The following is a 22,868-nucleotide window of genomic DNA, read 5'->3' as shown; positions in this document are numbered from 1 at the left end:
TCACCTGTAAGCGTCCCATAACGCCGCACGAATCCATGCGCGAGGCAACGTTAACTGTATTACTCCAAATATCATATTGTGGCTTCTGTGCACCAATCACGCCCGCAATGACCGGACCATGATTGAGACCGATGCGGAGACGGAAACGTTGAAACGATTCTCGATTAATCGAATCCAATATGGACATCAAAGCAATCGCAAACTCAACCAATATGACAACGTTGTGCTCCTCGGTGCGCTTTTCATCCTTTTATATTCGAATGGAACAAAGAGAAAGAGAAAGAGAAAGAAAATTGCGTTAGTCCCGATTCGATTTTGTCTTTATTGCCCGGAAACCAATTGAGCGTCCCCTTTTGGCTCTAGCTAATCCTAATTTCTGCCCAGTGGACTACTACCCTCATTTGGCGACCCTTTTTTTTAGATTTTTATTTTATTTTTCTCTCCCCTTTTGCCCTTTTTGTTTGGGGGTTCAATGGGATTTGATTTTCCCTTTTGTTTGGTAGTTATAAAAATTTAATTAAAGTTCTAAGCTGGCGATTAAAAGGCATTTGAACAGTAAATACAATTTACACAACAAGGAGGTGGATCAATGGAATTTCAATCGAATTCTGATTAGATTTAATTGCAAGCATTGAAGGCAAATGAATGCTCTTCTGCTACAATTAAACATTTTAGACACTGTGGCTAACTTTTAGTAGGAAAGACTGAACAAGTTTGGTGAGACTTACCGCAAAGCTACGTGACTAGATTAGTCAATCGTGTCGAGGTGTGTTGGAATGTTATTTACAAGTTTAGTAAGAAGCATTGAAGAGACAAGGATTACAAAAAGACATATAGTACACATATACACAGAGTTAGAAGAGATTTTTCTGTATGTTCTCACCGTGGCGCCATCCTCCTTGCCTGGCCTCAGGCCCGAGGCACACATGTAGGTGCTGGCAATCGTTTTAATCTTCTCGATGCCACTGAACTTTGGTTTCAACAATAACTAAATAGGAGTAAACAAAACTTTAAGCCATACATTGCTGATTATATGGAAATATATTTACGATTTTTACCTTATCGAAATCACATATAATTTCGTTGAGGAGACGCAAGCACTCCAGTCCCTGTTTGTTGACATCCGTTTCGTCGTAGAACTCCTTGTAGTTTGGTATGGAGGCAAACATGACGGCAACGCATGAGTAGCTCTCATGGTAGAGCTCTGTGGAGCGTTCCAAGTGCAGGAAATGCGTTGCCACGTGAGCCGGCAGAATGTTTTCCAACAGAATCTTAAATCATAAATTGTACGAATGATGAAGTGTATTTTTAGGGATTTTTTTGGCCTACCTTGTTGATGCCCCGCATGGTTTCCACCTCCTCCTGTTCCACCTTGAGTTTAGCTTTCCACAGGAAATCCGTGCGTGCCACATATTCGCCCTGGCGATCCAGAGTGTGCAACACGAGGATGACCACCATCAAGAGCAGGAAACCCTTGACTTCCAAGGGTAGGCTGTGGGAATAAATTCATAAAATAAATGCAGATAGATATTTAAAGCTAGCTCTTACCCATATTCGATGTTCTGCCGATTGTACTGTATATAGAGATCGCTATAACCCAGCACTGTGACCTGCCCTATCAATGCCACCAGCATGGCAATCAGTTTCAGAATAAAACCCGAACGTAGAAATGCCGAAATGCCAGCCAAACTGATGGCACAGCAGTACAGAAAAATGGGTGCCGTGAGTATGGCATGGGCAATGTCCAGCGGCTGCAGACTGTCCTCGGCTAGAGTGAGATTTGAGAAGTCACTCGTGAAATTGACGGCCGAAAGGGTGCCATTTAGAGCATCACTGCCGAACTCCTCGGGTAACGTAAAGTTAATCTAAGCAGTGGATAGACGCCTTAATATTAGATTAACCATTAACTACGAGAGGTAATATTTACCACACTAAATACGGCACAGGAGGAGATGAGAATATTGACAATGATGAACATGGCCAGCCGCAGGTAGCGGCTGCTGGCCACCACTTGGCCAGGTCCGTTGCGCTCCGTGGCAGAGGCATGCACATCCGGCACGGACATGTTGCTCAGATACAGGAAAAGGCCCAGAGATATAAAGCTGGCCAACAGTGAGCCGAGCAGGGCCAGGTTTCTGCAGTAAAGAGAGGAAAGAGAGTCAAGAAGCTCCTTAACGACAGTTGATCTCACACCTACAATTCGATTACAATCAACTGGACGATGGCCAGCGAGAGGAAGAGCACGAAGGCGCATATCAGGTCGAAGCGGAAGTGCGTATCCGGCTGGGCACGGTACATGGCCTCCCGGGGCGTGTTGCGGTACCACATGGTGAATGGTTTCAGCTCCGTGGGCGGTCCAAAGAAATTAAAATTGAAACATTTACGCTCTGGTGGAAGTAAATTTGATTCAATCATGGCGATGCTCTGTGCAGCAGAACGAGAGAGAATCGAGAGCGGAAAGGACACATAATAATAAAGTTTGCGAGTGATTTTTCTACCCTTTTCTAGTATTTTCGAGCAAGGATTTGATTCAATTGTATTGTATTTGATTTTTTTTTTGACAATATTTTATATTATTTTTCTTGAAACTCACCGCCAGTCCAATATTTTTCACCAGCTTCGATTCGGCAATATTCGCAAAGGGTCTGTCTGCGCCCCAGCATTCCACATATTTTGTCATCTTCGATGAGGGCCGATTGCGAGTGACATGACCTAAGGGGTTTAGGATTTACATTCACCTTAAATCTTGCTACAATCGCAAACACCCCAACAGTCCTCCCCCTTATAACCCTCAAAAACTTGCAACTTTCTGAAATTGTATCACTCTACTAAAAATCCATTATTAATGAACATTTTAAACTCTACCACTGAAAAGCTGACAAGCTTAGCAGCTTAGCTTCTATGCTACGTCAGACAAGCTCATTAAAAGTCACCCATTCGCATTAAAAATTGCCATCAAACTCACTTTGCCACATGCCACATGCCGCACTTAATGTCCTTGGCAAATTAAAACTCATAAGCCAACAAGCACAAAACCAGCCTGATGGCCCCAAAAAGCAAAGAAAAAGTACCAGTCAAAAAGGCCAAACCAAACTCAGCTGACTGTCAAAGCGGCTTAATTTCCCTGGTCCACGGTCCACCGTGTACCGTGGCTCCACGCTCCACGCTCCACGGTGCACATTCCATGGCCACGTGCATGGGAGTGGTGAAAGTTTTCACAAAGGGCAGGCAATCCGCAAACAAATGCAATCCTCTGTTAAATTTACGATGCGAAAGTTGCTCTGGCAGAGCGATAAAATTATGCATAACCTGCTCTGGTCTGTTCTGGTTTGGTCTCTCATTTGTGAAAGTGATTTTCAACTGTTGCGCTGTGTACCGGAAAGGGGCCAGGATTCCTCCCACTATTCCCAAGCAGAACTTACCCGCATGACTGCGGAAACTTTCGCCGCTGTGGATGGACAACTTGCGTCCCTCGATGAAGGCACCCGAAGAGCGGCGTCTGTCGGCAAAGGACATCAGACCTGCGGGATGGGTTGGGTGAATAAAGTTATATTGCTTGGCTCAAGCTGAAGTCTTGATACCCTTACGGGTGCTGTGATTAATGGTGCGCAATTTTTTAGCGTGGCTTTCTCACCTTGAACGGACAACTTTCGACGCGAGCGTTCTGGTGCCTCGGCCACCGTGAGGCTGTTGGAGCCAGATGAAGCTCCGCCCGCTGGTGCTGGTGTGGTGGGTGTTACACTGGTCGGATTGGTGGATGCTGCCTGGGTGCCGCTGTTGGAGATGCCGCTTTCGCTGCCACTCATGCTCAGCAGATCCTCGGCGGGCAGGGACAGGGCAGCGGATTTAGCTGCCGACTCGGAGGCGGCCGAGTCGCCACTGCCACGATGTGCGCCATTTGGCTTGGGTTCCTCTTTGTCCTGATCCTTGGCCATCAATGGCTCTGTCACAGCGGCTGCTTCATCGGCATCCTGCTCCTCCTCCTCCTCCTCGGACAGCTCCTTGATGGACATGGAGGCAGCCGAAACGAGTGGGGCATGGTGTGGCACCTCCTGGCTATTGACCGAAGTGGGTGACATCTTCTCATCGGGCAGCGGTGGAGGCTGCTCCACAAATGTGGGCAGCAGCTTCTCAGTGGCTGCTTCGTGGCTGGCCTCATGGGACTGCAAGTGAACCGTTTCCGGTGCATCCACAGCATCCTTGCCCTCCTCCGTGGGACTCGGATCACTGTGCTCAATGCACTCCACCACACGTGGCACGCTGTACATGTAGGCCGGCCTGGGTGGCACAATTAAATACGTTTCGATCTTGTGATCCGCCAAATAGGGATCCCGATTGCCGCCATCCCCTTGCTCCACCTCAAACTTGTCGCCCACAAAGTCCAGCGTTTGCTTCGTTATGTGTACGCGTCTGCAAAAAGGTAAACAAAAAACAAAAAAGAATGAGCGTCCGCATGGGTCGTATCTCTGTATTTATTTTCATTTCATCAGCTCTTTCCATCTACCCTCGCACCCACACACTCATGCAAATGCAAGCAGAATGTTTATCTATTTTCTGCCGCCCTACTCTAATTTTTGTTTGCTTATTTTTTGCGTCTTCGCTTACGTGGAGGAGTTCGTGCGTAAAGTCGAAATTGAGGCGTCTGAGTGTTTTCCGGCTCATTGACTTGAGCAATTCGAATTCAATTTCAAATAATTGCATTCTACGTGTACGTGTGTGTGTGTGTGTGTGTGTGTGTGACCACAGGTAACGTAATGGTAATTGTAAGCGAAAAGAAAAACATTTCCACATGTTCGATGCTCATTTTTTATACCAGTCTCAGCCCTGTTACGTGGGTTTGGGGTGTGTGCGTTTAAATGAAAAAAATTATTTGTAGCTTTTTAAAATTTAAAATTTCTTGCTAATAGATTGGCAAACGATAAAAAGTTAATATTTAATAGCTTCAAAACCAATCTTTCCATTTGTATAATATTTGCAATTAAATATTCTGTCAAATTTCCTTCTTCCACTTTTTTATTTTAACTAAATTTTGGTTTTCCATACCAAGGAATATTTATTATAACTTTACAAGCATTCAAAGTAAATATTTGTATTTTTTGTAGACCTCTAAGTGTGCACCTGCCCTTGGTATTGAGAACCCTAACTGAGGAGCCCTCTTAATTGCCTCTAGTACGAGTGTGTATGAAGGCTAATTTAAATTGCCATTACGACAGCTTGACTCGTTTTTAGTGCTTCCCCCTGCAGCACCCTTCAGCATCGTCTCCCGCTGGGGCTGTGTGTATATTTTTCACACACCTACCAGCACGTCGCAGTTATTGTGTTGTTGTTGTTGTTGTTATTCATGATTTGTGGGGGTATAATAGGGAAATAAGCAAAGGACACATACACTCATAGTGGTATATAAACACACTATGTGTTACATAAACACTTGTAGAAAGTACATTATGTACATACCCAGCAACGCCGCCGCTCTCCATGTGGTTAGCCAGGGTAACATCATCGCTCCAAACATCAAATTGCCACTTGCGTAGGCCAAGGACGCCGCAGAGTACGTTGCCAGTGTGGATGCCAATTCGCATGTCGACATTTATGCCGGTCGCCTCACGCACGTGTCTAAAGGGAAGAAAAGCAAAGGCCAAAAACAATGAGAAGGCGAAAGGCTACTTAAATGAGAACAAACAATGAGGGTTGGGTTGAGGTCTGTGCATTACTAAGGGTACCGAGAATAGGTGCAGAGAACTACACAGGCTAGTTGGAGCATTCCTATAAACAATTTTATGGGCCATAAAACACAGGCCAAGTCCAAGTCGAGCCTCTATAATGTACAACAAAGGTCGTGGGTCCTCTGGACAGCGAGGGTGGCTCGAAGAGTGCCTAAATGTGTGCCATTGGTAAGCCGTCACTTTGGAAACTTCCCACGCAAATCGGCAGCAACAAAATGTAGCTATGAACCGTGAGGCTAGTCCAACAAGTTCTTGAGCATTTTCTGCGGGTCTCTGGGTCAAATGAGCCGAACACTCGCATGGTATCCCTCTAGAGTATTCCTCTATGTATTTTTCTTGTGACCCTGAATATCTGAGTGTTAAAGTTTCCAATTGGAAAAGTTCGGATTGATTGAATGCCATAATGCTGAATAATGGATCCCAATGGTCTCAAATCTTTTGGGTGATTTTATCAGACTTTAATTTAAATGCATAATTTAGGAGCATTCTTAAGGACAATCTCAAAGGTAATTCATAATTAAATAAAGCCTTCTTTGCTGTTAGAAACTTTAGGGGCATTTTCCCTAGCTGCTTGTTAAACAATGCTAACCCAAAAGTCAACAATACGAATGTCTTTGCTCCGTCTCAGGGTCAACCAGAGAGAGGAAGGAGATTGGCCATTGGGCAGCAGCAGCCAAAGACTAAAAGACCAAAAGCTGAAAAAGCAGCACAATAAAGAAAAGGAAAAGGAGCCAGCGAAACAAAAAGCACATACAATAAAAATACTCAGGGAGAAAGAACCAAATAAAATGGAAGTGAAAGTGAAAGAGAACGCGAAAGCGAAAGACTCCTTGATCCTGGGGGCCACTTGTGTGCATAAATCCTCCCGTGTAATAAAATGGCTTTTGTGTCGATATTGTTTATTGTATTTTATGGATGTTTCGGCCTCACATTTTTTCCCTCGTAAAGCCGAGGGATGGGGGATACGTGGAAATATCTGGCAGCAATTAAAGCCTTCGAAGCTCAGCCTCTTAAATGGGTGGAATGAAGTGCAAATGAAAGCAATTCGCAGTGGGTTTTTTTTTATGTTTAATTAAATTCTTTAAATTGCAATTTTTGGGAAATTATTCTGTTTTTTCACCCTTAATCCACCCACAAAATGATTTAGTGAACTGTGAACGTAATAAAGATTTACAACTGGACGTTAAACCAACAAACGGAGAGTGTCAAATGGCCTTACACAGCTCCAACCAACTGAAAGTCAGAGTCAAAGGCAGGTAGACAGGCAGGCAGACAACATGCCGTATACGTGATGACGAAGCCAATGCAAATGTTGACAGAACCCACAGCAGAGCCAAACCATTCAGGCAGAAGGGCAGTGGGCAGTGGGCAGTGGGCAGGCACTCACCTGATGGCATCGATCATCTGCAGGCCCATGTTGACACAATTGGTGGCATGCTGTGGACGGGAAATGGGCAGACCCGAGACGCAGTAATAGCAATCGCCCAGAATCTTGATGCGTAGACATTGATTCTCCTATAGATGATACACAATAGAACATAATTAATATCTGTAAATCTTAAACTGAGATAAACCTACCTGAGCAATCTGATCAAAGCGTCCAAAGAGATCATTGAGAGTCTTGACCAAATCACTGGCCGTCAGCGAACTGGAAAGCGGCGTAAAGTTGACAATATCCGCAAACAGTATGGTGACATTGGTGTGCCGCTGAACGTGCAGCTCATGGAAGCGTGTGGCCGAAGTGGAGGCCTGTCCGCCTGCTCTCTGGCAGGCATCGGCCATTTTCAGCATTATGCTGCGCTTCACCTGCGGCGAGAGAGAATGGCAGAATAAGGGAATATAAATATACTGCGCTTGCAATTGCAATACTCACCTCGGCGGCTATGTAGGCGGGTATCACGCTGAGCAGCAACTGCTCCTGCTGCTCTCGTTCGCATTCAAGTTTTACGCGCTGCTCGATGCCCGTCCGTGTGCCGTCCACCGTGCGATTGTGTGCGGCATCCGACATGATGCGATAGTAAAGACCGGATATAGAGGCACTGGCCAGCATCACAATCTCGCCAAAGAGCTAAGGGGTAAGGAGATACTGAGATATGTACATACACATTCCTAGAAAAACTCGTAAATAACGAATGTCTAAACCAGGCAATTACGAGCCAGCAAAACACTCACAGCACAGCACATAACGCATCGTTATCCCCGCTGTACCAGAGATTCCACTAGGGGGAAACCAGGATGCAGCCTAATTAACGAAGCATCGCTGAAGGGGGTGTTGTGTGGGGGTAGTGGCGAAGACCGCAGTCGTTACGTGCATTCCCATATAAAGTAGGGGACGGTAGTGAAACGAGTGCAGAAACTAATTATTTGTATCCACGTGGATATACTGAAGCTATTTAAGCTCTCGAAACGAGTTGAGTGTTGAATGCACTCAGAGAAACATTTCAAGGTTTAAAGAATTTAAACTAAATGTAAAGCACTTGACAAGAAATTATTCCTTTTATTCCTTTCCTTTCCTTTTTACCGATCTGGGATAGAATCTATTAACATATATTTTAAAATACTTTCTACAATTTCTGACCATTTTTCTCCGAGTGCATTATACTTCTATGGGGCTGCAGGATAATGCGAGTATGCGCCACTTGTTTTCAAACAAAAAGTATTTGTAGAAAGCGATGGATACCATAAAGGATACGCAACAAATCGGAAAACCCCATTTAACTAATTGCTGACAAAACACGCCCCTCCCACATAGTAATCCCATAGTATTACCCCACAAACAGATGAAAAATAATCCAATTATTTGTGTGGAGAATGCAAATGAACGACTTACCATTGGCAAATTGGGTGCATAGTCCGGACTGGTGCCGATCCGGTAAACGATGTGAATGGCGGTCATGAATAGGGCCAACACCACGGATACGGGCCACGAAATGGGCAGCATGGAGTGGATGCACTGCAACACACACACACACACACACAAGAGAGATTTAATCCTTTACTTAAATGTAGGAGCAGGAGAGAGCACCAGCTTACCAGAAACAATGCATACATGGGCAGCGGTGCGAGCTCATCGCCGGTTATGGCTGCGATGGTGCCCAGCGAGAAGGTGGTGACGATGGCAAAGGCCAAGGCTGCGGCCGGGGAGCTGAGCACGGCCGGAAACTGCAGCGCCGTGAGTATGGAGCCAGAGATAATGGCCGCCAGTGCCAGCAGCAGCGTCTGCACCAGATGCTGTCGAATGAACACATATGGATAAAGATTTCTTGTGGCTTTGGATCTAAGCTGAATGCTTACCTGCTCGTAAACGATGCCAATTATTATCGACACCACGCAGGCCAGCAAAGCCGTCAGCAGGCCCGATGTAAAGAGCGACTTGCGCAGCCTCTGGCGGTATCTGGTATATAGATCATTCAGGTGGATATCCTCAGCTGCAAAAAGGGACCAAAGGCATACAAAAATAAGTACTGAAATTTAAATAATTTTCCTAAACAGCTTCAACGTCCCCCCAGCGATTGTTGGCCTTTTCTTCGAGCTCACCCGCTAAGATTTGACATTAACCAATGGCAAACAATTCATTAGAAACGCACTGGCAAACCAAAACCTTATCCTTTCACATTCGTTTCTGTTCGGCAGACAATTGTTTTTGATATTCCCCGGCGTTAATTGAGGTCCCCAGGTCCCTGGGGTTAATGTGCCAGAGGGCAAAACAGAGCAAATGAAATCGAAATGCTACAAAAGGTATTGCGGTAATTGGCTAGGACACACAGAAATAGCTTAATCGATATGAAAAATCAATAAATAAATAAATGATTCCATGTGCGGTATAAAGCCAGCCATTAATCAAGGAGTATTATGGTATATAATTACTGCTACTGTTTACTCAGATATAAGTACATATTATATGCATTTCCAATAGATATATTACACTCTGAAAAATGGAAACTCGAGGCGTATTTATTCATACTGCCGGAGGAAGTCTAAATATCAGACAACAGCGGAATTAAAAGCAAATAGCAAAAGCACACGCGCACATAGAACCACCTTAAAAAGTGTGTGAAACACGCACTTTAATGACGCTCGAGCATACAAAATTAGCATATTGTTAATGCTTTTTTCTTTGTGCAAATCGATACTCGCAGATTAATGCCTTGCTAATTGACTGGCGAGAGCATTTTAAGTACTTGACTCTCACGTTTTTTCGGCCAGTAGGCCTATTGGTACGAGTATTTTTCGGCCCTATTTATAACTGGATTTTTTGTTGTGTTGTGTGTGCCAGCTGGATTGATTTTGTCCTTCCACGAGTTGACCAGATAAATCAATAGCAAGTGTGGAGGGAGGGCGTAGCCAGCCCAAAAATCCTTCATAATTAGGAGTAAAACAAGTCTGCGTCTGAGTGGTGCACGGGTCAAGTGATGGTCTGGCTTTCTAGTTGGTTAATTAATTGGTGGGGAAAATGTGGCAAATTAAGTATACCAAACATTAGGCAAAGATTTCTCTTTGACATGCCTGGATATATGTGTGTTTGGACATAAGTTTTGGTCAGCTAAGTAGCCAGAAAACATGTATAGAAATGTGACATAAATCTTTTTTTCTTTATTACATGCTCGCATATGCATGTATTATGTTGGATCCACTCACGAAAGAGACGAAACTCATAAAAATCGCCATTAAAAGCTCCCCCTCAAAAGCCATTAATGGGCTCAAAATGTATACAGATTATGTTTGCTATAAAATATATATTACAATTGCCAGGCAAGATATTAAAATGGGAACACTGCATCAAGCAAAGGATTTGAACCGACCCACATTGCGCTCAAGTGCTAAGAGGAAAAAACACATCCAAAGCCGCAGGGCAGGCCAAAAATAAGGAAAATAAGTCGAGAGCCAAACACATACATGGAGGAAGGAAGGTTGGGGATTGACGTTGCCAGTGCTTGTTTATTCACTGCAATCAAACAGGAATGGAATTCTTTTGACATCCATTGAAAGGAAAGTAAAGCGTTGGCCTAACCCCAGACTCTGTGTGCCCCAGTGTGACAGATGCTCTCTCCTGAGTGTGTGTGTGTGTGTGTGTGTGTGTGTGAGTGTGTGGCATGCCAGTGCTTTGGCTCATAAAAATAAAACAGCTAAAGTGAAACAGTTGAAGACAAGCTAGACACCGACGAGGACAGAGCACAGAGCACAGAGCACAGGAGACAGAACAGCGACAGTGAGTAGAGGCTTCTGGCACTGGAATTTATTTCATCAAGGAACAGAAGCAGGAGCTTCCCCAATTCCCTTCCTTCCCTGCCACAGATCCATCGGTGATGCGATTAAGTACGTGTAGACACATTGTCAAGCATGGCAGGGGACAGGTAAGGGGGCAAGGCAGCAGAAGAGCCAAGCGATTAGGAAGATCGAGTTCGTTCGTTGCCAAAGGACTTACCTTTTGGGTGGGGTTGCTCTGTGGCTGAATTTAAGATGCAGCGAAAGCTTATTGCTACCTGTGTACAATCCGGGGCTAAGCTATTGGGGTAACCGGCTTACTGGATAAACGAATTTCTCTGCCAGTTCTCTCTATTTGCTAACATTTTTTTATTTAATAGTAAGGAAATGAAAAAGTAGGCCGCTGGGTCTTCGTTTGGCCCACATTTGCATAAGCGTGTACACGTTTTTTCTGACTTTTAAAAATGACAATTCCATGAAGCATTTTTAGGCAGGAATTAGGATTTCTACCGTAGCAAGTAGGCTGCAGGTTGACGATGAGTATTCGGCCAGTATTAACTGCAAACTAATTCGAGACTAACCTCGACTGCAGTGATGAACGATATTATCTTGAGCATGGATACACCTCTATCTCTGGCTACTACTGAGGGACCTGCCACTTCTGCTGCTTCTGACACGACTGCTGCCGCTGCAACTGCTGCCAAGGCTGCTGTGTGTCCGCTCCTACAAGCTATCATCTGCCCTGAGCGTGTGCAATTCCAGGCTCTTACCATGGCAAGCCAAGCCACGACTAAGCAGCCGCTTCGAGCTGCGTGTTCACCTCCAACCAATCCACTCAGTCGCCGGCGGCTGCCAGCGAGCCCCGAAAGCATAACACCCCCAGTGTGGACATGTTTTCTGCAGCCACTGTATTAATTCCGCCATGCGCCTCACCAGACATTGTCCCTTGATACATTGAGATACAATATATCGAATTCATTTATGATTAAGATGTAACTTCGACCTTTTAGTCTTGCATTGGAAAATGTTACAATGTGCCATCCAAATTTTTCTGTTAGCTCTGTTTAGCTTTAAGAAAAGAAACTCTACACTCCTGGCCAGTCTTATTCGTATCTCCCTCGGGAAAATATTTAAAATTTGTACACCCTTGAAATGTTTTAAATGCACTTTTCTTCCACACTGCACTTGGGCCCGAAATGGAATTTCTACTATTATTTTGCACACTAAATTTTGCACACCCAAAAGTATGCAACTGGCGCATATTTCGCATACGACCTGTTGGATGGGTAGCAACTGGACGTTTACTGTTCATAAAGTGCAACAAAATATAGAAATGTGTAGAGGAAGCAGAACCATGAAGAGCCCTGCCACCCAAGCCACTCCCGAGTGCTGCCACCTGCTGCAACATTGTAAATTGCATCCTTTGGGGCAGGGTACGAGCACGAGTACGAGTATTACAAGCTTTTTACGCTCAATCGTGCGCCGCATGCCAAGAATGGATGGCAGAACAGATAGGAGCAGCAAATTGTACACTCAGGGAATGGGAAACTGTGCGAGGGGAGCCTTGGCTGGGGCTTAGTGGTAGCTGCACCGCATCATCGCATCGGCAACTTGTTTCATGGATTAGTGTAACGATCTCTGTTTGCACCTTCCTTCAAGGATGTTCTGGGATATTTCTGCAACAAAACGTTTTCAATTTGGGAACCTATTTTCGTTGTTAATTGGCAAACGTTTCACTTCCGGCTCGGACCAAAACGCAAAAGAAAGTACTCAACACCTAACACAAAATGAATAAACGTGCGCAGATGCCACAACAAACTGAAGACAGCACAACGACGGAAAAAGGACAATAAAAGAGTTCGCAAAATGGAGCAAAAGAAAGGAAATGGAATGGGAATGGGAGTGGGGAAAAAATTCTGTCCTGGCAGCGCATTAATCAAGGTGCAGTCAATGCGAATGAAGCGATGCCTGTGGCAGTGGGATGCCAAATTGGCAACAGACGTTTAAGATAATAGACATGCGCCAGCCCAGAGACGAAAGCGACGACACTACGTGGAGCACGTATTCTCTCTATTTTCTCTGTCAGGAGCGGAGCTGTTTCTTGCCTGTCCTTGGCACGATGCTCGTAAATAATGGCCTGGCTAAGACAAAAGCCATGCCGAGCAGAGTCAACAGTCTGTGGCGTTGTCATTTGCAGGGCACACACATCAACAACATATTTTTCTCTCTTGCTGCCTTTTCAGGCATTACCAGGTTTCTCAATTTTCTCTACGTTGACTATTCTTTCCGGTTTCCAGTGCTTTCCCGTTCCCTGGGGCATGCCAGTCAATCAGCTATTAGACCCAAAACACTTAAGCTTTCAATTTCGATAATGGCCAAAATAGTTCGTGCAGCATTCATTCCTGTTCAAGGAGCTGTCCTGCAGCTATTTTTGTTATTAAGGTGTGTGCACCGAGAGAGAAGAAACATCTAAATATGGGACAATGGTGATGAAAACTTAAATTTAGAAATATATTTTTAGGGGAGGACAATAATAGTTGCGGGTTGTTTTTGTGTGATTTAAAAGGGGAACCCTTTTAAGTTGGATATTGACTGATTGAACCGATTCACGTGTAGCTTTACATCAGAAACCATTTAAGACAAATCTCTGGCAGATATCAAATATCAAATATTTGCGTGCAAAATACGCTTACTTCAACTCATCCTAAAAATTCTTCCACAGCCGCGTTGCCACAAGCAAAATATAAGTGCCACAAATCTGGAATCGTAATATGCATATTTGAGCAATAAAAAAAAGGAGAGCTCTGACAGAGAGCTCTGGTCGCACATTCACAGTCAAAGCAATTTGCATACATCCTTTTTTTCTGTTTCTTGTTTCCCTCAACGCTGCTTACCATGCTTTTTATTTGGGGGCCCGCAGAACTGGCAGCATGGCATTATTGTCATCATCACCTACGACCCCCGCCATGCAAATGTGTAGGCATCAAGTTCTGCGTTGAGTGGCATAAATCTCATATCGAGTGAGCCATGGGGCATGGAGCATGGTGCATGGAGCATGGAGCACATGGATGATAAATGCCAACTCATGAGCAGTTAGAAATGGGGAATGGTACCCGCATAATAAGCCAGACAGTCAACACAAAATGCAGATACAGATATGAAGCAGAATGCAGATGCAGATAGACACACACAGATGCTTCGTGTGTGTTTGTGTGCCTGGGAATTTCTCATTTCGTATGCAAGTTGCATTCATTTGAATTTCTATTTGTCTGATTTGATTCGCCTCTTTGGATGGTGACAGTTTTTACTCAAAGATTAGGATGTACAAGTCCCACCTGCTAAATGAAAAAGCATTCTTTATATTTAAAATTGAAGCTAAATGCTAGCCAAAAATCAAGCACACATTCACATATCGTTAGGTAAACGATATAATTACAATCGCATTGATTTTATCAAAGTGACCCTCATAAAGCTTCAAACATCCAAGCACCGCACTTGAAAGTGATAGCCCATCGGGTTGAGATTTTCGATGTTTTATTGCCTAACCTATTTACCCACCACTAAAAGGGGGCACGAGGGGAAGGTATGGGTTTGTTTATCACACTTCTCTCTACAGTCCAATCAATTTACAACTTTTCAGTCAATCACAAACCAATCAGTGTGCAAAATATGAGCGCAATCACATCAAACCAAGCCAATTGTGGGGCCCATTGGGTCTGCTGCAGCATACTTGGCTGTGCACTGTGAGAAAGGCAATGAAGTTTGCTATTGTTAGATTATAAATAAAGAAAATTAGTTGGAATCTTCCAATGTGTGTAAAATTGCTGAGGTTTTATCTTAGTTTTTGGTTCCCACACAATTTCGCTCAGTGCTATTAGGATTGAGGCTCACTTGGGATGTTTTGTGGCCTCGTTGGCGCCATCAACAGGCAGTCAGACAGTCAGGCAGTCAGGCAGCCAGGCGGTGCTCCAATGCTCCAGCAGAATCAACAGCAACAGAAACGGCACAGGAGGGATAGTAGTGTGACAGGGCGAAAGGGCGGGGAAGGGGAAACAGGGAGCAGAGGGTAGTCGTATACTGAATGCCGATTCATCGACACTTTTTCATTGAATTCAATTAAAAGCAAAATTGAAAATTGAAATTCAATTAAGATGCTATAAATACAGTGGGGATGGAGGAATTGAAATGTGTGAATGGAATGTGATGGAGGAGGGAGAGTGGGGGGCTCAGAGGATACTGTGAAAGCATTCCACTATAGAAAAGACCAGCAACCTCCCTCACAGCCGCCCGCTCATTCCAATGATGACAGATGAGCTGCCAGTGTGGATGCTGCGAGTGGCTGAAAGAGATTCGCAATGGACCCAGTATGCTAGAGAGCATTGGTATAGGTAATGGGTATTGCATAAATGTATTAGTGTGTTTGAATCGTATGATATGTTGCAGAGCTGTTCTTCTTTTCTCTCTTTTCTCTCTTTTTTTTTCATTATTTTGTATTGACTCTTGCTCTGCCATTTAATGGGCCATCAACACAGCTCTTCGATGTCGTATGTTCGGGGTATTAATGACAAATAAATTGATGCTGCAATCAATCAGAAAAGAAGCTTGCCATATGCCAACCAGCTACCAGCCTGCCCTAATGAGAACCGAGACTACAATTCTCTAATCCGATTAGTGTCCTTTGCCAAACGCAATGTAATATAATATCTAATAATGTAGGGCAGAGAAAATTGATGGGAACAGAATGGAGAAAATAAGAAAAAAAAAATAGAAAAAAGCTCGCGTCATCGAGGGAGTTCATATATAATTAAAAAGTTTGCTCATATTATTCATAAATATTTACATTAGGAAATTTAGCAAAATTTCTTTCAAAAATTGTGACAATTTGCAATTGGTAAAGTTGCTAAATCCCCAAAATTTGAAAGACCTATAAAATGCCCACAGATTATGGAAGCAGCCAATCCCCAATCTTCCGCTTGATTTGGCGGCAGCAGCTGCTTTCAATTAAAGGCAGGAGACAAAGAAATACGAAAAAATTGAGAAAGTGCAAGAAAAGGCAAAGCAAACGATTTTACCCAACTTTCTGTGCAGCAGAAGTTTTTATAGAGAGTGGAAGGAGTGAGGATGGTCTCACAACTTTGTTAAAGGAGATGAAAATGTACTTTCTATTGACCGAAAACCAAAGGTTCGACTTGAGTGGCGTGCCTCAGGGTTATCGAGCAAGTTTCCGGGTGGGGGCAGGGCATAATCATGGCTGACATTTTGAAGAGTTTTTTATTTTAACAAATCCGAAAGTTGTTTTGTATTTGTTGTCAAAAACTTTTTATGAATATTTATTTTGGATGCCACAACGAGGGAAGTGCACTCTGCGGAAATGCTGCTACTGTATATCATTGTACTGCGGCAGCATTTTAATTGCATTTTACACCATCCTATCGGGATTGTTGAATGCGGCTACCTTAACCGATGAACTTGTCTTCAGGAAAAGTAAGGACAAAAATTATATTTCTGTTCGAAGAATTTCTAGCTCTGGCTCTCAGATTCCAGCACGGATGTTTGGATCAAATGGTTCAATATCTGCCACGTTTGTCTTATGATTTCGGCCGCAGTGCTGCTGCTGGTGGCTGTCATGCTTGTGAGTAAGGATTTAGCCATTATTGCGTGACCTTTCCTCCCACTTGTTGCAGAAACACATTTTATCATTACTGATATGGATGGGACTTTTTGCGGTGCACATAATTGCGTATTACATTGTCTTCCATGCCATCGTAAATGTGCGAAATCCATTTTTCGGCGATGCTCTAGCTGGCTCCATATATGTGGGCGTTATACTCCTAACCCTGGGTAGGTCTGAATACTGAGTGTTCCATGTAAAATGTTGGCTGAGTATCTTACATTTCAGGATTTGATATATTCTGCCTGATTGTTGTTTATTCACGGTATAACCAACTGAAGAATCCACATGATTTCATGCAAAAATGTGTAGACAATTAAAAATTAACGAAATAATTGCAGTAGAGGATGCATCTTAGCACTTAATAATTGCTACTGATTAGATCTAAACTGTGCCATATTATTTTTCCATTTAAACTTTACTGCAAAACCCACTTAGCCCCCTTCAACGCCTATGCATCATGCTCGTGTTAAAATGGCAGACTCAATTTTCTTTATAATTTCATTAGCATCTTGATGAGAGCTAAAAGCGATTCCACGCATGCCACGCCACGCCACACACTCTTGAAGGCAGGCAGGCAGCGCTTGGCTAATGCTAATGAGGCCATAATATAAATTGCTTAAATTGAAATTATGCAAAAAAGTTAACACTCCACCCCAGATGCCAGAGAGGAGAGCATCAGCAGCTGCCGGCTTGGAGCAATCAAACAACAAATTCGCTCGAGAATGCCGACATGGAGGAGCTATTTGGAGCTGTGTGTGTGTCTGATATGGCATCAAGTGTGTTTAATGTCAGTTTCAAAATTATGCGTGCATGTTTTCAATTTGGTTTACCTGAAATTTAAAAAACTTTCAGGACATGATTCTAGCCAATCATTTCTTGTACTGTTTTCCCCTGCGGGCTGGCTGCATTATACTGTCCGTCATCGCACTTATTGTATGCTTCTCGCACATTTATAAGTTCAATGCCACAATGCAAGGTAAATACTAGAGAACGCCAAAAAATCTGTTGGTTATTTGATACACAGTAGTGTCTGCCTGTTTGCCACAGAAAATGCTGAGCGCAGTGATTCGTTAATCTTTGCAGGTACAGAGACTCTTGGATTTCTTGTTTCATTTTGTATATTAATTAGCTTTGACCAGAGGGCATCACGCAGGTACTTTTGAGACTTATGCCGGAATTTCTAACAATTATTGGGGTGAGCTTCCTGTTGATTGCCCTCTTTTTGGTGAGTTAAAAACTGATCTAAAAGAAATCGTTGTTTATACTGGAATGCAAACAGGACTTTATTCATCTGATTTTGATCACACTTACTTTTGAAGTCACCCAGACGCTATATCAGCTTCTATATAGTATTATTGCCACAACATTGGACATAAACGTGACCGTCAATTTGGGTGTCTATAGCATTGGGGCGTATTGGTGTCTTATTATCGGTTGGATCGGTGAGTAATGCGTCTCAGTAAATACTACACTAACGAACTCTTTTTGTTTATAGTATTTTCCGCATATTTTGTGTACATTATTATATCGTATTACCAGCTAACTTTGGCAATGATCCAGAATGATATGCCCTAACGCCAAAAATGTTTACTATTTGTTGTGAAAAAATATCTCGAGGACTGTAGCATACTTTTTCGGGGAATTTAGTTTCTAAAATTAAAAGGGATATTTTGTTTTCTATGTCAAAATCAAAATTATATTAAATGTGTGAATAAAACGTGATTGAAAAATGATTCGTGCCAAGAAATGCTGCTGCTGTTTATCACTGCAAACGGGATGCATTCTTTTTGCCATTTTTGAACTGTTCTGTGCTGGAATGAACTTAGACTACATCTTTAATCTATTAAATAGTAAATAAAACCTTGTATTTTATATTTTTATGGGAATTTCAATATTTTTCATTACATTTTATATATATTTTATATTTTACGGATAGATACGGCTTCCCATGAGGCAGAATATACCTTTCCAGGTAAGACCTTCGGAGGCATAATTTATATGTTTATATATTTATCATGCCTTAACCTAGCTGAAGTAACGCTAACAATTTTGCAAGTAGTGCCAGATGTGTTAACAGTCGTGGCTTCCTTTGTCTTGCTGGCTGCCCTTATATCGGTAAGACTTGGGATGGGCCAAAACGAATTTAATCTGAATTATTGGGAACTTTTCATAGCAATGTCTGCCTCTGTTCTGGGGGCCTTTGTTTCTGCAAGTGGTCCAGGCCTCGTATCTAGTGATTTTCAGTATAATTTCATCTGCGATGGGCAAAAATTTGATTGTTAACCAAAGCGTCTGGCATAATGTGACCTTTTGGTTGTACGTAGTCATTTGGCTGGGTGAGATTTTATGTTTTGAGTCTGTAGCAAACTTGAAAATCATATTTTAATTTATATTTAAGGTATGACATTGTATTTGATGTACATCACCTACTCTTATTACCGGGAACTAAAGGATGAGTTAAGCCCAAACAGAAACGTTGTGCAATGATTGGAAATGTAGTCTTTTATAGGCTAATTTTCAGCTAAGGATTCGTAGCAAACTGTGTCAAACAACTATTATTTAAAATAGAAATTAAAGTTGCTGGAAATGTGCTCGGCGAGTCAGTTTTTCCAGGCAAAAACATTTTTCCGCTGTCTATCATTACGAACCGCTTGCATTGTCATAGCGCTCTTCTCTGATCTTTTGGGAACCGAGTCTCTCGCGTTTTTCTTTGGTAAATACATAAATCATAAAATTACAATTATGTGTAAACAAATTCATTATTTACAGGGTTACTAATTAACGGCTCCAACAATAATACGATTGAAGGTATGAGAATTCACCAAATATTAATTCAGACATTTAATTCAAATTAATTCATTACATATTTGTAGAAATTTTAGATGTATTTTGGGGAGTGCTACATTTTGTGGCTGCTAATTGTTTGTCATTGTCTCTTCTCATGGTATGTAAAAATACCATAAAATGGACTACTCTTGAGGCATTTAGTACTGTATTTAAAATGTAGAAATCCGCAACTCCCATTCTGGTCTATATTGTGACTGAAGCTTTGTTTTTGGCATTTACAATCATCTATGTCCCCCTGAGCACTGCAATGGGTAGCAATAGGCAAGTAACTAGGCATCCTGAACACTGTGTTCTGTACTGGATTTTCGTATGCATGACAGTGGGTGAGACTTACAGATTTCTGTTAATTAACGATTAATATATTTTTAATTTCTGGCATCTTTTCCACAGTTTTATTACCCTATTTCCTATACATAACAATTTCTGTTTATTTGGATAAAAGACAAAGGCTCAGGGAAAATCCTCAGCCGGATTAAAAATAAATGTAACACAAATATTAAAGCATAAAATATACATTAAAATTTGTTTGGCTTCAGATTGAAATAAAGTTTTTACCAAAAATGCCCATAAATAAATACCCAAAGCCCATTTAAAGGCCACAAAAATGTAAATCAATAAAAATGTTTCCATTTGGATGGATTTTTCTCTTGCCCAAAGGCAACATCAGCAAATAAAACTTTGAATCATCATTATCCATTCATGGAAATTCAACAGGTTGCCAGCTCCAAAAAAACACACAAAAATCACGCAATATTTGCAGAGTTCATATCTTATTTTTGTTCAGCCCTCCAGGCATCGTTTTGTTTTCTTTTATTGATGCTTTTTATTGGTGCTCCCAGTTGAGTTTGAGGTTCTTCCAACTCTCAAAAAGCCTTGCATAATTATCCCTCTTTGACATTTTGAGCTTAGCCCAGGCAACGCCATTCAAAAATAAGTCAAAAATTAATAGGAAAACTAACTATGTATATTATCATGGCCATCATTATGTTTAGTGCCATAATTATTATGAGCTGTAGGCGGCAGTGGGGTAAAAATTTAATTAAAACAACAAACGCGCGACAGGTCAAAGGGGGAAATGGGTGCGGCTGATGCTATCGTGACAAACCCAAATTAAATAGAGCCGCAGGGTTACATCAGCCAGCCAGGGGGATACCCAGTGGGGTATGGGCCAGCAAAGGGATGGATAATTCAATTTCAAGACCAAAACCAAGGCAACGCAGCAAAAGTCTCGCGCCGCGAGCTTCAAACTGCAAGATGAAAACCGTAAAAAATAAACCCTAAGAATGCTCACTTTGTGAAACTAATTTGATTCGTAGAAGCTGGTTTCATTTCAGAGATTATTTCAGCGGGGCTGGAGGACTTTTCACACTCACCCGTCGTTCCATTCTCTTGTTCGCTCAAGTCGGCCAGGGAGGCCGACAAAGCGTCGCCCATCTTAGCAGCCGATGATGTTCTAGCCGTTGTCGTCGTCATCGTCTTTGGTTGGGTTGCATTTCCGCTGCTGTTCACAATAAGGTTCGTTGCATTCGTTGCGCCATTTTCCGTTCTTGCAAGTTCCGCATTCTGCTTTAGCATGGCGTGAACGAGTGGGACTTCACTTCACAGCCGCCAGCTGCACGCCCCGATGGCCCCAGTCCCCCCAGACCCACACCTATAGCCAGTCTCAGGCGCAAGTCCCTAGTTCCGGCAAGCACCCCGAAGAACACTTGTTGCCGCCTCTGTGCGGAAATCGAGTGAGGAAACTTAAACGAAACGGAAAAGAGAGAGAGAAAGGTAATGGTTAAATTTGAACCTTTCCGTTCTACCTAATTTTTAAAGTACTTCAAATTAGAATAATCGCAGATGGGCTACTGCTCGTTCTTTACTCTTTGTGCACCTTAAAGCCTTTTCAAATATATCTCTTATATCTTATTATATTTCTTCGACCATTTTCTGACTTCTAAGTAAACCGAAAAACGTTTTCCCCTGCTTAGAACTTTGCGTACATCTTGTTTGATGTTGCTTTAAATGTTGTTCTGCTTCAAGAGTTTTCTCTAACGCATTTGAACTTTTCTTTTTCTGTGCAGAAAAACAATGTTTGCCCCATATGTAAGTATGTTTTTGCGTCTTTGTGGGTTCTTCTGGAAAGTGTCTATGCAGCAATTAGAAAAGTTTCAACCCAGGACACTTGAGCAAGACAAGAAGACTACAAAGTAACTTTTTTATTTTTAAACCCAACACTGGCGACATAATAAATGCCCTATAATATCCAGCACAATCGCATAATTTACAAATTAAGCAACTCTTAAGCTAGAAAAATGTATAGTACTTTTTCCAACGAAATGTCTTTTCTAGCGTACAATTTCCAGCATGAACTGTCACCGCAGAGAATTTTCACTGTAAATATTTAGGTAGCGAGAAGACGTAGAATGTACTAGTCTCATAGCCTTAAACAATCCTTAAACAAATTTCAGTATGTCAGGGCAACTCAAGCAAAGTTGTCGCATATCCTGCAGGCATGCGACACGACACAACACTCCTCCGCCTCACACACACACACAAACATACATATAAGCCCACCCCCGTCTCCACCTTCTTTCCTCTACCAGCCTCAGTGAAAGTTTTCCCAGCTCTTGTCAAAGCTCCGAAAACTAACTGCGAGCACTCTTTAGAACTGCTGCTGTTGCCGTTGCTGTTGTTCATTCAGGTTGGCAAAAGTTTCTGCGTTCAGCGTTTCCTCCGGCCACTTAGTTGCATCTTTTTTGGCCAAGTTAAATTGTGTCTGTTTAATTTGGAGCTGCCACGCACCGAAAGCAACCAGCAAAAACATTTTACAGCTAGAGAAAAATGCCATTTTGTAGGATGAGTGGTGGAACGTGCCTAATCATGAATATTCTTTAATGGCTTTAACCTCAAAACCACTTGAGCTGCCACTTTTCATCAGCTGTTGCTGCATTGTTTCATTGGCAACCCCATATTAAAATAGGGGAAATGTTGTGTAAACAAAGCATCATCCAGCATTTTTATGATTTCCCTGTTAAAAAGTGTTTATGTAAATGGGAATACTCGACCGTACTTTGGACTCACCAGCAAAACAGAGAACGAGAACAAGTTCAAGGTTTGACCAAACAAAAACCATAAAGAAATATATATTTTAGCTATATATTTAAAAGATTTGTAACCGCAAAATATTCCATTAAATAATTGTCTTTCTTTTTCTTTTGTTTCTTTGCAGATTTCATAATAAATTCAAACACTTTTAAAGTAAGTAGTCGCTTAAACGCTTGAAATATTTGAGCTGTAAGGCCAGTTAGTAGTATCTATCCAAGTCTCCCCCATTGAAATCCATTGTCATGTGTCACCTTAGCCTCCGGCTATCTGTATCTATTGTGGCGCTGACCTCTAATCTCTGTGCTTTGACGCTGGCCACTTGTGGATTT

General features: G+C 42.4%; 5 protein-coding genes across 7 annotated transcripts in view; 4 read left to right on the top strand and 1 right to left on the bottom strand.

The window, feature by feature from the left end:
* LOC117580063 (adenylate cyclase type 2) overlaps window positions 1-22,868 on the bottom strand; it is a 30,309-nt gene that overhangs the window by 288 nt on the left and 7,153 nt on the right. Inside the window, exons 2-20 of one of the 2 annotated variants that reach the window (XM_034266301.1) lie at window positions 20,823-21,191; window positions 9,018-9,151; window positions 8,757-8,954; window positions 8,554-8,676; window positions 7,597-7,791; window positions 7,302-7,529; window positions 7,111-7,238; window positions 5,455-5,613; window positions 3,635-4,410; window positions 3,423-3,521; window positions 2,594-2,712; window positions 2,198-2,424; window positions 1,928-2,135; window positions 1,549-1,865; window positions 1,330-1,492; window positions 1,059-1,271; window positions 884-988; window positions 729-743; window positions 5-247 (exon numbers count right to left, since the gene is read on the bottom strand). In XM_034266301.1, coding sequence (XP_034122192.1) covers window positions 5-247; window positions 729-743; window positions 884-988; window positions 1,059-1,271; window positions 1,330-1,492; window positions 1,549-1,865; window positions 1,928-2,135; window positions 2,198-2,424; window positions 2,594-2,712; window positions 3,423-3,521; window positions 3,635-4,410; window positions 5,455-5,613; window positions 7,111-7,238; window positions 7,302-7,529; window positions 7,597-7,791; window positions 8,554-8,676; window positions 8,757-8,954; window positions 9,018-9,151; window positions 20,823-21,024 — 3,852 coding nt within the window. In that variant the 5' untranslated portion in view covers window positions 21,025-21,191. The remainder of the gene's footprint in view (window positions 1-4; window positions 248-728; window positions 744-883; window positions 989-1,058; window positions 1,272-1,329; window positions 1,493-1,548; window positions 1,866-1,927; window positions 2,136-2,197; window positions 2,425-2,593; window positions 2,713-3,422; window positions 3,522-3,634; window positions 4,411-5,454; window positions 5,614-7,110; window positions 7,239-7,301; window positions 7,530-7,596; window positions 7,792-8,553; window positions 8,677-8,756; window positions 8,955-9,017; window positions 9,152-20,822; window positions 21,192-22,868) is intronic. The other variant, XM_034266303.1, reaches the window with a different exon arrangement.
* On the top strand, window positions 16,247-16,953 carry LOC117580072. Its single transcript, XM_034266316.1, has 4 exons — window positions 16,247-16,412; window positions 16,466-16,560; window positions 16,613-16,769; window positions 16,828-16,953. The coding sequence occupies exons 1-4, from the start codon at window positions 16,268-16,270 to the stop codon at window positions 16,917-16,919; spliced, it is 489 nt and encodes a 162-aa protein (XP_034122207.1). The 5' UTR covers window positions 16,247-16,267; the 3' UTR covers window positions 16,920-16,953.
* On the top strand, window positions 17,023-18,244 carry LOC117580073. 2 transcript variants are annotated; one of them, XM_034266317.1, is made up of 5 exons: window positions 17,023-17,578; window positions 17,650-17,685; window positions 17,742-17,827; window positions 17,882-18,044; window positions 18,098-18,244. In XM_034266317.1, exons 1-5 carry the CDS (start codon window positions 17,458-17,460, stop codon window positions 18,175-18,177), a joined length of 486 nt encoding a protein of 161 aa, XP_034122208.1. In that variant the 5' UTR covers window positions 17,023-17,457; the 3' UTR covers window positions 18,178-18,244. The 2 variants fall into 2 exon arrangements, with proteins under 2 accessions (XP_034122208.1, XP_034122209.1); XM_034266318.1 differs by lacking the exon at window positions 17,650-17,685 and having other exon boundaries at window positions 17,289-17,578; window positions 18,098-18,239.
* Window positions 18,282-19,123, top strand: LOC117580071. The gene is made up of 5 exons (XM_034266315.1): window positions 18,282-18,452; window positions 18,539-18,574; window positions 18,632-18,717; window positions 18,776-18,938; window positions 19,001-19,123. The coding sequence occupies exons 1-5, from the start codon at window positions 18,332-18,334 to the stop codon at window positions 19,087-19,089; spliced, it is 495 nt and encodes a 164-aa protein (XP_034122206.1). The 5' UTR covers window positions 18,282-18,331; the 3' UTR covers window positions 19,090-19,123.
* Window positions 19,120-19,933, top strand: LOC117580075. Its single transcript, XM_034266319.1, has 5 exons — window positions 19,120-19,315; window positions 19,372-19,410; window positions 19,476-19,546; window positions 19,610-19,772; window positions 19,840-19,933. The coding sequence occupies exons 1-5, from the start codon at window positions 19,189-19,191 to the stop codon at window positions 19,923-19,925; spliced, it is 486 nt and encodes a 161-aa protein (XP_034122210.1). The 5' UTR covers window positions 19,120-19,188; the 3' UTR covers window positions 19,926-19,933.

The sequence above is a fragment of the Drosophila guanche genome, unplaced genomic scaffold (assembly GCF_900245975.1).
Source record: "Drosophila guanche unplaced genomic scaffold, DGUA_6, whole genome shotgun sequence".
Taxonomy (NCBI): Eukaryota; Metazoa; Arthropoda; class Insecta; order Diptera; family Drosophilidae; genus Drosophila; species Drosophila guanche.
Note: the sequence above shows the minus strand (reverse complement) of the source record. Positions and strands in the feature narration are given on the sequence as shown.

Excerpts from the sequence above, each read along its gene's own strand:
- LOC117580072 (XM_034266316.1), top strand. The coding sequence starts at position 16,268 with ATGCCACAACGAGGGAAGTGCACTCTGCGGAAATGCTGCTACTGTATA. Across the intron at positions 16,413-16,465 it reads TGAACTTGTCTTCAGGAAAA|ATTCCAGCACGGATGTTTGG; the intron begins GTAAGGACAAAA and ends TCTGGCTCTCAG. Across the intron at positions 16,561-16,612 it reads TGCTGGTGGCTGTCATGCTT|AAACACATTTTATCATTACT; the intron begins GTGAGTAAGGAT and ends CACTTGTTGCAG.
- LOC117580073 (XM_034266317.1), top strand. The coding sequence starts at position 17,458 with ATGATTCTAGCCAATCATTTCTTGTACTGTTTTCCCCTGCGGGCTGGC. Across the intron at positions 17,686-17,741 it reads TGATTCGTTAATCTTTGCAG|AGGGCATCACGCAGGTACTT; the intron begins GTACAGAGACTC and ends AGCTTTGACCAG. Across the intron at positions 17,828-17,881 it reads TGTTGATTGCCCTCTTTTTG|GACTTTATTCATCTGATTTT; the intron begins GTGAGTTAAAAA and ends GAATGCAAACAG.
- LOC117580071 (XM_034266315.1), top strand. The coding sequence starts at position 18,332 with ATGATTCGTGCCAAGAAATGCTGCTGCTGTTTATCACTGCAAACGGGA. Across the intron at positions 18,718-18,775 it reads TGCTGGCTGCCCTTATATCG|CAATGTCTGCCTCTGTTCTG; the intron begins GTAAGACTTGGG and ends AACTTTTCATAG. Across the intron at positions 18,939-19,000 it reads GTACGTAGTCATTTGGCTGG|GTATGACATTGTATTTGATG; the intron begins GTGAGATTTTAT and ends TTTATATTTAAG.
- LOC117580075 (XM_034266319.1), top strand. The coding sequence starts at position 19,189 with ATGTGCTCGGCGAGTCAGTTTTTCCAGGCAAAAACATTTTTCCGCTGT. Across the intron at positions 19,316-19,371 it reads GTCTCTCGCGTTTTTCTTTG|GGTTACTAATTAACGGCTCC; the intron begins GTAAATACATAA and ends CATTATTTACAG. Across the intron at positions 19,411-19,475 it reads CAACAATAATACGATTGAAG|AAATTTTAGATGTATTTTGG; the intron begins GTATGAGAATTC and ends ACATATTTGTAG.